The sequence below is a fragment of the Doryrhamphus excisus genome, chromosome 1 (assembly GCF_030265055.1).
Source record: "Doryrhamphus excisus isolate RoL2022-K1 chromosome 1, RoL_Dexc_1.0, whole genome shotgun sequence".
Classification (NCBI taxonomy): Eukaryota; Metazoa; Chordata; class Actinopteri; order Syngnathiformes; family Syngnathidae; genus Doryrhamphus; species Doryrhamphus excisus.
In genome coordinates, this window is record NC_080466.1 from 41,006,786 (window position 1) to 41,019,330 (window position 12,545).

Consider the following 12,545-nt stretch of genomic DNA (forward strand, 5'->3'; position numbering starts at 1 on the left):
TTCCCCCACTGGAAAACCTCACTAGGTACTCCAGTGAGTTCCAGTACAAGACTTAAAATGGGCAAAAACAATGCAATCCAGCTTTGGTTTTGGGTTCTGGTGACTACTTATGTACCCGACTGGCATTCATCTGATAGTTATCTGAGAAACTTTTGGTTTCCAACATTCAGGGAGATGTGTAATCACTTTGTTTCATCTATCGTAATCATTTCGCCAAAAGGTTTCTCTAACAGACCTCCACTGAGATTGTCAATAACATTTTGTTTTCCAGGCAACGGTGATTTGTTTGATATTAAAGAAGCCAAACAATACAAGCAAGCGACAATGAAGTGAGATAGCGTGCTATGTGATCTTTTCAGCTGCGCTGATAAAACTACTGGGACATTTGGGAAAGAGATTTCAATCAATTTGAATATCATGCATTCTAATTTAATTTCCTAACATAGGCTACACGTTATAGACATCCCGACTATACGCAACTTTTCTCTCCATTCTCTGTGGAGCTCAGAGTCTTTCTGAACTGCACCGACAGTGATGTCATGTTTTTGCACGCAGTAACGTCTATTTTTATTGAACTAGAGCTCGTCCTACTTCCCCTGCTTCGTCCCTGATGGGACCGCAGACTGACACCCGCTTCGCAAAAGGCCAACGGAAAATAGAAAATTAAATTACTTCTTTAGAACCAACTTTTTTTTTTTTATGATAGTTTTTAACTTCCTGTCGGCACCACCGAACGCGTTAGCGTGCGTTTCCTGCACGCTACAGCGTATATCCAAGAGTGCATGCAAGTGAAGTTCTCAGCAGTGATTGGCTTGATTCATTATTCAAACTAGCTGACCTCCACACAGTCGGCGCAGGCACACTCATTACGAAGCTCTTGTAATTCATTAAGCTGCCCAGATGAACACGGGCCACACTGGGGAGGTACGGGTGGGGGGTAGGGGGGAGTCGCTATTACTGAGACGGGCCCTGCTGGGTCTTCGTGAGCTCGCTGGCGAGTAAGTCAATCAAGTCGGGCTCAAGACAATTAAGGACATGTCGCCGGCGACGCGGCTGAGGAGGAATATGTTGAAAAGCGAATGTTTACCTGAAAAAAAACGAGCTTCTGCGGTACAACGTGACAGCGGTACAATGTTGTAGGTCAACGAATGAAGCAGTCTGGGTAGAATATGCCAGAATCACATGTTAGTACATGTAAGGTCATGGTTCGGCTCGTTTAGGGACAAAACCCGAAATGAGTTTTTCCTGCTAAACTGTTCTCAAACAAACAAATAAAACATACATTCATTCATTTATTTTCTACCGCTTATCCTCACGAGGTTTGCGGGCATGCTGGAGCCTATCCCAGCTGACTTCGGGAAAGAGGCGGGGTACACCCCTGACCGGTGGCCAAAGGGCACATATAGACAAACAGCCATTCACACTCACATTCATACCTATGGACAATTTGGAGTCGGCAGCTAACCTAGCATGTTTTTGCAAACTCCACACACAGATGGCAGAGGGTGGAGTCGAACCCGGGACTACTAGCTGTGAGGCCTATGCGCGAACACTGCCGATTTATAAAGACCCAAAAAGGCTACAAACAAACAACCATTCACACTCACATTCATAATTATGGACAATTTGGAGTCGCTAATTAACCTAGCATGTTTTTGGAATGTGGGAGGAAACCGGAGTACCCGGAGAAAACCCACAAATGCACGAGGAGAACATGCAAATTCCACACAGAGAGTACCGAGGGTGGGATTGAACTCGGGTCTCCTAGCTGTGAGGTCTGCGCGCTAACCCCTCGACCGCCGTGCAGCCTAAAAAACATACAATCTAAAATTGTATTAACAACAATACACTATATAACTAAGACTTCTTTATTGGTTGAGATAGGCCCGATGATGTGAATTGTTAGCTAGCTCATATTAACTTGTTTTCTTGTGATATAATGTACAGAAAAGGGAAAGATATATGTATTAATGTTTTACATAAGGATTATGAATGATGGGCAGAATTCATAAAAAGTCCAGTTCCCCTTTAAATGTAACTTGAGTTAGCTTAGCAGCTTTGAAAAAAAAATTCTTTATTTTTCTCAAGCTGCTGCTAATCGTTCATATCTTCTGGCGCCTCACATTGTGAAAACCACTTGGAAATTCAACCTATGCATGTTTTTCTGCCCGCTATTTTTGTAGCAAATATGGTAGTTTACACTGGACAAGTTGGCTAAATGCGTGTACCAGTTAGCATCTAGCACATGTTGCTCTGGAAGGGGGTCCACGGGGACCAGCACGCAGGCTTGTCTCTCCATCAGACTGAAACACCTTCATTTGTCACTGATTCACGCCGACAGGGGGGGGGGGGCACATAATCACTTGCCGCCGGTGGTGTAATTCATTGTGAGCACACCAGCTGCTGTCCGAGGCGCTGCTGCCGGGGACGACACAAACGCCGAAATTGAGCGCTTCACATGATTTAGAGAGCTTTTTAGGCCCCTCTTTGTCAGGATGCATGAAAGCGGCCGGGGGCAACATGAAGCCACTCGCTGAAGGACCCCAACACATCTCAGCATCAGTTAGAAAAGCCGCCAGTGGGGTCATTTTATGTCGGCGTAAAGGGTGATGCGGGGTCGCCGTTGCGGTTTAATACCCGCAAGGTGTGGAATCGAACGTTTTGCCGCATATTGTTGCTTTATCAAGCGACTAGATCCAATCACCTGTGACAAGTGTGCACTGTGTGAGCCACGCTTGAGCGTCAGTGTCTCAGTCAATTATTAATACGTGTAACGTGATGACAGTTGACTCTCAACGGACCCCGTCCCTCCCCAGCCTCGACCCCCCCGGTTGTGTCATCTCGGTTTCCATGGTTAGGAAGGAGACGCGGTCCCCGGCTGCAGTGTGATTGATTCGTTCTGTCAAGCACACTTTCACCGTCACTGCACGGTGTCCGGTCCAAGCGTTCCTGCAATCCCTCACAATTACGATCAGCATCATCATTAAGTCGATGAGTGTCTCCGTCATCCACGAAAAGACAAGCGGGCCAAACATTTACAATCTTTGACAAACAAGTCAACAGTTCCCATTTGGCCAGGATTTCGAAAAACCAATCAAAATGTGTGTTTTTGGACGATTTCTTCAACATTTCATGATTGGAATTTCATTTCTACCACGTTACACACTTCTGTGTGTATGCTAGCAGCCCCGCCTCCACCCGCCGAGACAAAGAAGGCTGTATGACCGAAAAAAGGGCTCACTCCATTCATGCCGTTGTTCTATGGAACTAATTTGCCATGGTGCTGGAACCAATGCACAGAGTGAACCCTCTTCCTGCCTGTTTGGAGGCGGAGTTCATTTCCGTTTACTCATTCGCTACCTAAGACGTATTTATACGTTGTTTTCAACCTGAATACCCAATCCCAAAGACATATTCATACAGTTTTTAGTTGTTTTTTTCTTGCAAAAGGCAAAAAGAGCTGATAATACAACTGCATAATCGAAGAACAGGCCACAAGGTGGCAGAAGTGCATTTGATAAGATCTCGGCATACGTCGTTCCCATGTGACAGCGCACTCCACAGCAAGCAGGAAGTTGAAAAGGATGGAGCCGGGTCGCGTGCACAAGGTTACAAACACTGAAGCGAAATTTGAATTTCAATTAAAAATGTGTAAATTTAAAATAGTTCATTTATTTGTAAATAAATGGTTCTTTTGATTTTCTACCACATTCCAAAAACATGCTAGGTTAATTGGCGACTCCAAATTGTCCATAGGTATGAATGTGAGTGTGAATGTTGTTTGTCTATATGTGCCCTGTGATTGGCTGGCGACCAGTCTAGGGTGTACCCCGCCTCTCGACCGAAGACAGCTGGGATAGGCTCCAGCATCCCCGCAACCCTTGTGAGGATAAGCGGTAGAAAATGAATGAATGGTTCTTTTTATGTGAAAAAGAACCGGGTATTTTGTTGTATGAAATACAATGACAATAAAGCCGACTCTGATATTCTGATTCTGATCTGATTCTGTTTTTGGTGTTGTTTATGTTAGTGGCATAATTGTTGAGTTATGCATATATGGCTAAATTTGTATCAAAGTACAAGTTATGCTTGAAATTTATCTTTTCAAAAAGATTTTGCTTTACCGCCTTTGTAGTCGGGAACTGATATTTTCCAAAAACTTACCGTAAAACAGGGCTATAAGGGACAATATTCGGGAAAATGTTTTCAATGTAATTCTGCATTTTCATGTTAAACAGGAAGCTGCTTTGTGTTGTTTTTTTCAAATAGTTCAAAAAACATTTTCCCAAAAACTGTCCCTTATTACTCCGCCGTTTTACGGTACCTAGAGTATGTTCTACTAAAGGATAGAAAAAGGTAGAAACAAAGTTTTTTTATCTCTATTGAGCCTGGGGGTGTTACTATTTGTAGTTAATACTAAAACAGCAAGAAACAACTGCGCTACAGGATGTTGGGAGTGAAAGGAGCTTGTTGTCGTGTTGTACTTATGGCAGGATATCAGCAAAACCGCTCAACTATAGCAACAGCGATACAAGTGTACAAGTACACATCAGTCTCACGCTGCGTTTTCCAGATTTTAGCAGCCGTACTGACGCAGTGCTGCACCACAGCAACCAAAAAGTGGATGAAGGGGCCAAAGTAAGGCCCCTGTACTCCAATCAATACCCGGCACATTCAGATAGTAGGAGTATTCCACAGTGCTAGCTAAACTAAGCAACAAACTGAGCTTCATCTCTAGTCAAATTGGATACACTCTAACCCAGGGGTGGGCAAACTACGGCCCGGGGGCCACATCCGGCCCGCCAAGTATTTGAATATGGCCCGCCTGTTCTTTCCAAAATATTTCATTTAAACTCAACATACAACCTGGCATCATGGCTTGAGCCAACCTTTTGATGGTTGAAGTAGCTGTTTTATCAATTTCGTAATAATAATAATAATAATAATAATAATAATAATAATATTCATTCATTTTCTACCGCTTACCCTCACGAGGGTCGCGGGGGTGCTGGAGCCTATCCCAGCTGTCTTGGGGCGAGAGGCGGGGTACACCCTGGACTGGTCGTAATAATAATAATAATAATAATAATAATAATAATAATAATAATAATAATAATAATAATAATAATAATAATAATAATAATAATAATAATAATAATAATAATAATAATAATAATAATAATAATAATAATAATAATAATAATAATAATAATAATTCATTTTCTACCATTTATCCTCCGAGGGTTGCGGGGGTGCTGAGCCTATCCCAGCTTCTTGGGGCGAGAGGCGGGGTACACCTGGACTGGTCGTAATAATAATAATAATAATAATAATAATAATAATAATAATTTTATAATGCACTTTACATCAAATAAATGATCTCAAAGTGCACGTATAGCAGACTGCATGACACTTTTATGTGTAAAATATGTGTAAAAATGTATGTGTACAAATGGACTGTCCCGTGTAAAATACTATATATCCCCCCCCCCTCAATTTTATTAAATCAATGCGGCCCGCGAGTCAAAAAGTTTGCCCACCCCTGCTCTAACCCGCCTGCAGATTCTATGAGAAGCGCTGGTACCTATTTATGTGGGTCAATCTTATTTTTCAAGGAACGCTTCCATCAACTATATGCATGCGCTAAACAACCTCCATGATTGCAGCCTTTTTAATCTATGCGCCTGTCGCCGGCTTCCTCCCAAACTCGTTATCCCAACGCTACATTTCCTTGGCCACATTTTGCAAGAAAATTCACCGTTCGTCTGGCCTCAACCTCCATTGTTCCGCAGCGCGTGCATGGCAATAAGACACCGAGTTGAGTGTTGAGAAGCCCGGAAGCAGCCTTGCCTGTGCCTTGAAGTGCTATTGGAATAGTATTGAAACGTGTGTAATTGGATTAGAGCGACCTTAGTCCCGTCTCTATTGCACCAGGCTCCTCTGTGAAATCACAAGTGAAGAGATTTGAACACAGGGCTTTTTGCTGCACAGACGCCGATGGCGACGTAACACAACTCACGAGTCTGTTTGCTCGAGGCGGGAAAATCCCGCCAGCGCTTTGACTGACACTTTCGACTCTTTTTGGCTGCTGACTGACAAGCGCACACGAAGCGGCGTCGTCTGGTTTCTGAGCAACCCGACCGATGATCTCAGGCCCGATCTCACGTGAAGCGTCACAAAGACATGCAGAGGATGAGGTAAGGGCCGGGATCAGTCGTCTGGCTCCATCCGACCCGCCCGGGCTTTGTGCACATGACAGGATACGAGGGCGGCTGCTGCGGCTTCAAAGAGCTGTCATGAGAAGACTCTCTGATGGCTTCGCTCAGGTGGGAGCCTGTTGCTCTCATCTCACACCCGACACACACACACACACACTGCAGCACAACGATACACACACTCAGGTACGTTCTTAAATATATCACGCTGCATCTGTTAGGGGGGTCACGACACGAGACCAAATCATGACTGGACAAACTAACTTTTATGTAACTGTGTCACAAAAGTCTTTATTGTCCCACAAATTGAAGCTAAATTACATTATTGTCAATAGTTTGGGAAACCAAATAAACCCCCTCATGTTATGATAATATAGCATTAGAAAATAAAATAAAATGAAATGAAATGAAATGAAATGAAATGAAATGAAATGAAATGAAATGAAATGAAATGAAATGAAATGAAATGAAATGAAATGAAATGAAATGAAATGAAATGAAATGAAATGAAATGAAATGAAATGAAATGAAATGAAATGAAATGAAATGAAATGAAATGAAATGAAATGAAATGAAATAAAATAAAATAAAATAAAATAAAATAAAATAAAATAAAATAAAATAAAATAAAATAAAATTAAATTAAATTAAATTAAATTAAATTAAATTAAATTAAATTAAATTAAATTAAACATGCAGATCCCGACCATTGTTCCCCCATATTTTGATTCATAATAATCCTATATTTTTTGGATCAGTCATTGATATTTTGTAGAACCTGTTGGAAACTAGTCCTGTATTTTTTTTTAATTCCTGGATATTCCTGGTGATTCCTAAATATGGTGATCTAGATCACCCCCAAAAGGTAATCACTTCTTCCATATCCCATTTATGACAATTCCTGAAAATTTCATCCAAATCCATTGAGAACTTTTCAAGTTATTTTGAACACAAACATACAAACACCTAAAGTAAACGCCGGCAAAAAACATACGTAACTTCTGCGCTATTCATGGGATAGGAAATAAAAAAACAATAATATTTCCTTATCTTTCACTGTTGTAAAGTTGCAGAAATGTTGCTTTTGGCGTGTATTTTCTCATACGCAATTCATACTTTCTAACATTTGCAGCATTTCTTGAAATGCTGGCTTTTCAACTGTGTTAAAGAGCATCATTTCTTTTGTGGTGACTTTCTGTGACTGCGTAACATTTTTCGCTCTTCACATTATCATCACATTAACGTCTCAGTGAGTGTTGACTGTCGATCCCAGATGGGAAAACCGGGTCGGGTGGATATGTTAGAGGTGGGCAAGTTAAAAGTAAATTAATTTATTATCGTTTATTACAGTTTTTTTCCGAATGAGCAAAATTGTCACGTTTTAATCTCACGAGATCTTGTGACATCCCTAGCATTTACGTATACATCTTTTTGATGTCTCAAATTCAAGTCGATGTTTTTCCATTACCTTAACATTGTGGGAAATTGCTTATTCATACAAAAATAGTCATAATTTGTTCTGTAATAGTAAAGCCACAAGGTCCCGTTTCCATCCATCCATTAATTTTCTATGCCGCTTATCCTGACTGGTTTCACAGGGGCATGCTGGAGCCTATCCCGGCTGGTTTTGGGTGAGAGGCGTGGTCGCAGAGGTCCCATTTCAAGCATTTTAAACCATTTTAGGACATGTTGAAATGTAAGATTCAAGCACATTCAAACACTAGAAGGCCAGGTTTTTTTTTTGTCTTAAGACTTTTCATTAAAATGATGTGTTTTAAGTGTCGTCCTACTTAGTCCGATTAACTTTATTTCTAAGTATGTTTCCATTATCTGCTGACCTCCGGTTGACCGTCTAATTCCATGTGTGCATCCCTCATTCGTAGCTTTAATAACCTGAGCACAACATAAATCTGTCGGGATGAATCATTCAAATACATTTCTACCTACAAAAAAGATTAGTTCTCGCTCTTCACGTCGTAGAAATTGCAAATCAGCCGAATCCTGAGCACTGTTAAAGCTCGGATCGAGTATTTAGAGTCAAAGTTTCATGAACAAGACATGACCGATATTTCTACACAAAGACATCACCAACCTCCTTTTCTTTACCGCCGTCCTTATTTGCATTTTCTCCTCATCTCGCTTCCCTTCCGCTTTGCTCTTTACCAAAAACTTTCACTCCGACATTTTGCCCCCAGCCCCCCCCACACACACCCCCAACTCCAGCACTCTTCCTTTCCGTTTGCTGCTCATTTTTAAATCTATGAATTTCTGAACATCATTTCTTGATTTTTCCACGCCTCAGGGAAACATTCTCATTCCAGCCCATCATTCTTTTTTTTTTCCTCCCTCTACCACTCTTCACCTCAGACACGTGGAAGTAAGTTGGTGTGTGTGGAAGTGGAGGCGACGGGGGTTGTTGTGCCGTGTGTATGTGTATGTGTGTGTGTGTCAGGTGGGGGAAAAGTGCCAAAGCCAATGTCATTCCAAATCCAATCATGACCATAGGAGATGTACTGCGACGCCTTGTTCCCTTTTAGGATCCCTGCTGTGAAATTAATCACGCCCCAGAGAGACCTCTCCTCCTTTGGATGAATGTGTTTCATCCCCCAAAACACCACATGCTTCTGGAAGATACACACTCCCATCCTCTTCTCAGGCCAGACAAGGAAATGTCAGCACTTTGGCTCAAAGTGACCATAGCGGGGTCAGATGGGGTGGGGTGTAGGGGGGGGGGGGGGTGTCACATGATGAAACCTTTCATTAAACTCATCATGCAGAGAGTCTGGTATCATATCATTCATATCATGAAATATAATTCTTCTTTTTTGATATTATTTTATGTGTTGGGGCTGCACGGCGGTCGAGTGGTTAGCGTGCAGACCTCACAGCTCGGAGACCCGGATTCAATCCCACCTTCGGGCATGTTGTTTTTGTCATGTGACCAATAGCTGTGCAGTCAATATATGCATTAAGGACATTATTGATTGGACAGTGGGCTGCACGGCGGGCGAGTGGTTAGCGTGCAGACCTCACAGCTAGGAGACCCGAGTTCAATCCCACCTTCGGCCATCTCTGTATGGAGTTTGCATGTTCTCCCCGTGTATGCGTGGGTTTTCTCCGGGTACTCCGGTTTCCTCCCACATTCCAAAAACATGCTAGGTTAATTAGCGACTCCAAATTGTCCATAGGTATGAATGTGAGTGTGAATGGTTGTTTGTCTATATGTGCCCTGTGATTGGCTGGCCACCAGTTCAGGGTGTAGAAGACAGCTGGGATAGGCTCCAGCACCCCCGCGACCCTCGTGAGGATAAGCGGTAGAAAATTAATGAATGAATATTATTTGTTTGTGTCTCTGTGTTGCATTCATGTATACAGGAATATTGAACACTTACCTCCAAGGCTTTCCTCTTGCTGTTTAGCAGCTTGGAAATGTCCCGTGCCACCCTCTCCACAAGGTCCTTGGGGTTGTTCCTCTTGATTTCAAACTGGCTCTTCTTCTCGTTATAAATCTGCAAAAAAAAAAAAAAAAAAAACAAGCTCGAGTCAGATTACAGTGGACACTCGTTTGTTTTAAGAGGATAAATAATTTAATCACAGGGGAGCAGCGTGCTTGTTCTGGAGGTAGCACACAAGATGGTAAACACGATCTGCGTCAGCCATTGCTCTCCCATAAGCCTCGGTGCTGTAGCAAGAGTAAACACACGAGCGGAGCCTTAATGGCACGGCACTTAGGAGGCCAGATGCAGTCTGGAGCAAATTAAATAAACAATAACTCCAACTCCTTTCCTCGCTGCTGCATGGGCGCCAAACCTCGCCCATAACGGCATCGAGACCAATGCTTCATTATTGGTGATTCAATACAGTGTGGTAGTATAACTTCACAAGCTATGAAAACCTTGACTTGAAAACCTTGACCCCTGACTTGGTCTAAGTCAGGGGTCGGCAACCTTTCCTATCAAAAGCTCGCTTGCTCACTAAAGGAAAATAGACTCAAAACGACTCAAAATAGATGCAAAACATAACTCAAAAACAATATCTAACAAACTTTACAAGTTTATACTTGATGCCTGAAGAAATGTGCAGCAACATGCTCACATCCAGAGCGAATAGCGAGTCACCCATGAGTTTGATTGACTGCTCTTGCTAGTATCAGATCTTGCTAATATAGAAGATAAATGTACATAAATATCTGCGTAAATTAAATGTAAACTCCATTTACATTTGTTGACCAACATGTTTACTCTGGCCCACTACAAGTTCTAGTGTTATATACTTGAGCATTGCAAAGGCAGCCACAACAAAGGGGCTGAAGAGACACATGCGGCTCTGGAGCCGTGCGTTGCTGACCTAAGTGAAAACAGGTATCAAACATTATTTGGCTTCCCCTTAGTGGGCTCAAGACTGAAAACGTTGTGTTTGGTATACAAAAGATTACTGCAAAACTAGGAGAAATATGTCATATGCATGTAAACATGTACATGTTGATCAAGCCGCAGTTTTATTGCACAGTTTATTGCACGGTTTATTGCAATTTATAAAATACACAACTCCACCATGGCCGGAGTTTTCCAAAAGCTCAATTTTGAAGGACGAAAACCTGTTTGGATGTGTACGACAGGCCAAAACACATGGAAAAATATGTTTTTAAAATATTCGTGGACATGGCCTCAGTCCGTTTTTTAGAACTCAAAATGCGATTCCATTTTTCAAAGTATATTTGACCTGCAAAGGAACATCATGGAATAAAACACACGTAAAAAGTAGGGCTCCAGGAGGCATTGAGATGTTTTTGGAAGAACTGGTGGCCATATATTATATATTATATATATATAGCCATATATTGCCAAACCAAGTCCTATTTTTAGAATGTGCGAGGAAGCCAGAGTACGTAGAGAAAACCAACAGTATGAGATAGGATTGGTAGACCAACATGCTAACCAATAAGCCAAAAGACCCCTAAAAATCACACCCAATGACATAATAATGGGTGACATACGTATTTTACCAGTTGAAATTCTGGTCTTGGCCCACCCTGTTTGGTCCAGTCCTGGACTGTTTTTTTTTGTTAGAAGCGGACTAAAATTGAAAACTGGACTAGATCTTAACTAAACCTACCAAGAAGGTCTTGTCACGCTTCACGTTCGCAATGTCAGCTATGCCGCATTCTTTAAAGAAGAAATATATTTTGCCCGAAACAAAGGCATCCATTGGCTCGGTCTCTATCAGGCCGTAAGCTGGGCAGGCAGCCATCGGCCAACTGAGCTGGCACATCTGGTCCCAGAGGCTCGGACCACGCCAACCAAGCACTCTGATGAGATTTGCTTAGCCCGTCTTATTCTAGCCAAGCCACGAGGGATCAAAATTGTGTTCAATTTCCAACCAATTTACTCAATGAACGTGAACTACACGTGACTGACACAACATTTAAATTTAGTCCTCCTTTAAGTCCTTCTCCCGACGGAACGAGGTGTCAAAACTTTTGTCCGCTCCAGTGAAGAATCAAGTCAACGGTCTGACTCCTTTAAGCAAGTGTGTTTGAGTCGATTAAAAAAAAAAAAATAATTGGTTTGAGAATCAATATTCATTCTGTTTAAGTGCTGTGCAGCGCTCAGTCTGTCCACCCCACTGCAGACACAAACAGCTTGTCTTCCGGGGGGAAGGAGCGAGAGAGAGACATAATGAAAAACAACACAGTGAATGTAACACCATGAGGCCTAAGTAGAAGCATTCATTACTAACATCTGAACATGCACAATTAGAGTTAGAAAGGCCTTTTCATTGTTGTTGATGTTTTTCAACCAATCTTGCTTATATTGTACAAACACGTGCTCGCATAGCAAATCCTGTAGTGGTTCTGTAAAACAACGTCACGTTACGAAGAGTGTTTTATCTACAGGGTAATACAGATTGGACTTAGAAGATCGCAAACAGGTTTTATTAAGCCATATTTATGAAAATGTACTTTCGTGGTCAAATCTGGAGGTGATAAACGAGGGATGACTTTGTTTCTTATGGGGAAAAATGTATTAGGTTAGCAAAGTGCTTCTTAAGGGGCCCAGCTAACATGGACAAATGCAATTTGACTTGAATACGCTGGTATCATCTCCATTTGGTTGCATTATCAAGTTCCCTTAGTACAGTACAGATAAATTTATGACAGGGGTCATGACGGAAAATCATTGCAAAGCATTGGGTTAGCGTACAATTCAGTTTGTGTGGGAACTTCTGGACTGGATGAACAACGTTAAGCGATGTTCAAGTCTTCGTTATCTAGCAGGCTATATTCTTCTTTGCAGTGGATAACAAACATGGCAATTTCATTCATTTTCT

General features: G+C 41.9%; 1 protein-coding gene across 6 annotated transcripts in view; it reads right to left on the reverse strand.

The window, feature by feature from the left end:
• cacna2d2a (calcium channel, voltage-dependent, alpha 2/delta subunit 2a) overlaps positions 1-12,545 on the reverse strand; it is a 181,353-nt gene that overhangs the window by 121,824 nt on the left and 46,984 nt on the right. For all 6 annotated transcript variants that reach the window (XM_058065870.1, XM_058065848.1, XM_058065837.1 and 3 more), the window contains exon 3: positions 9,608-9,724. In XM_058065870.1, coding sequence (XP_057921853.1) covers positions 9,608-9,724 — 117 coding nt within the window. The remainder of the gene's footprint in view (positions 1-9,607; positions 9,725-12,545) is intronic.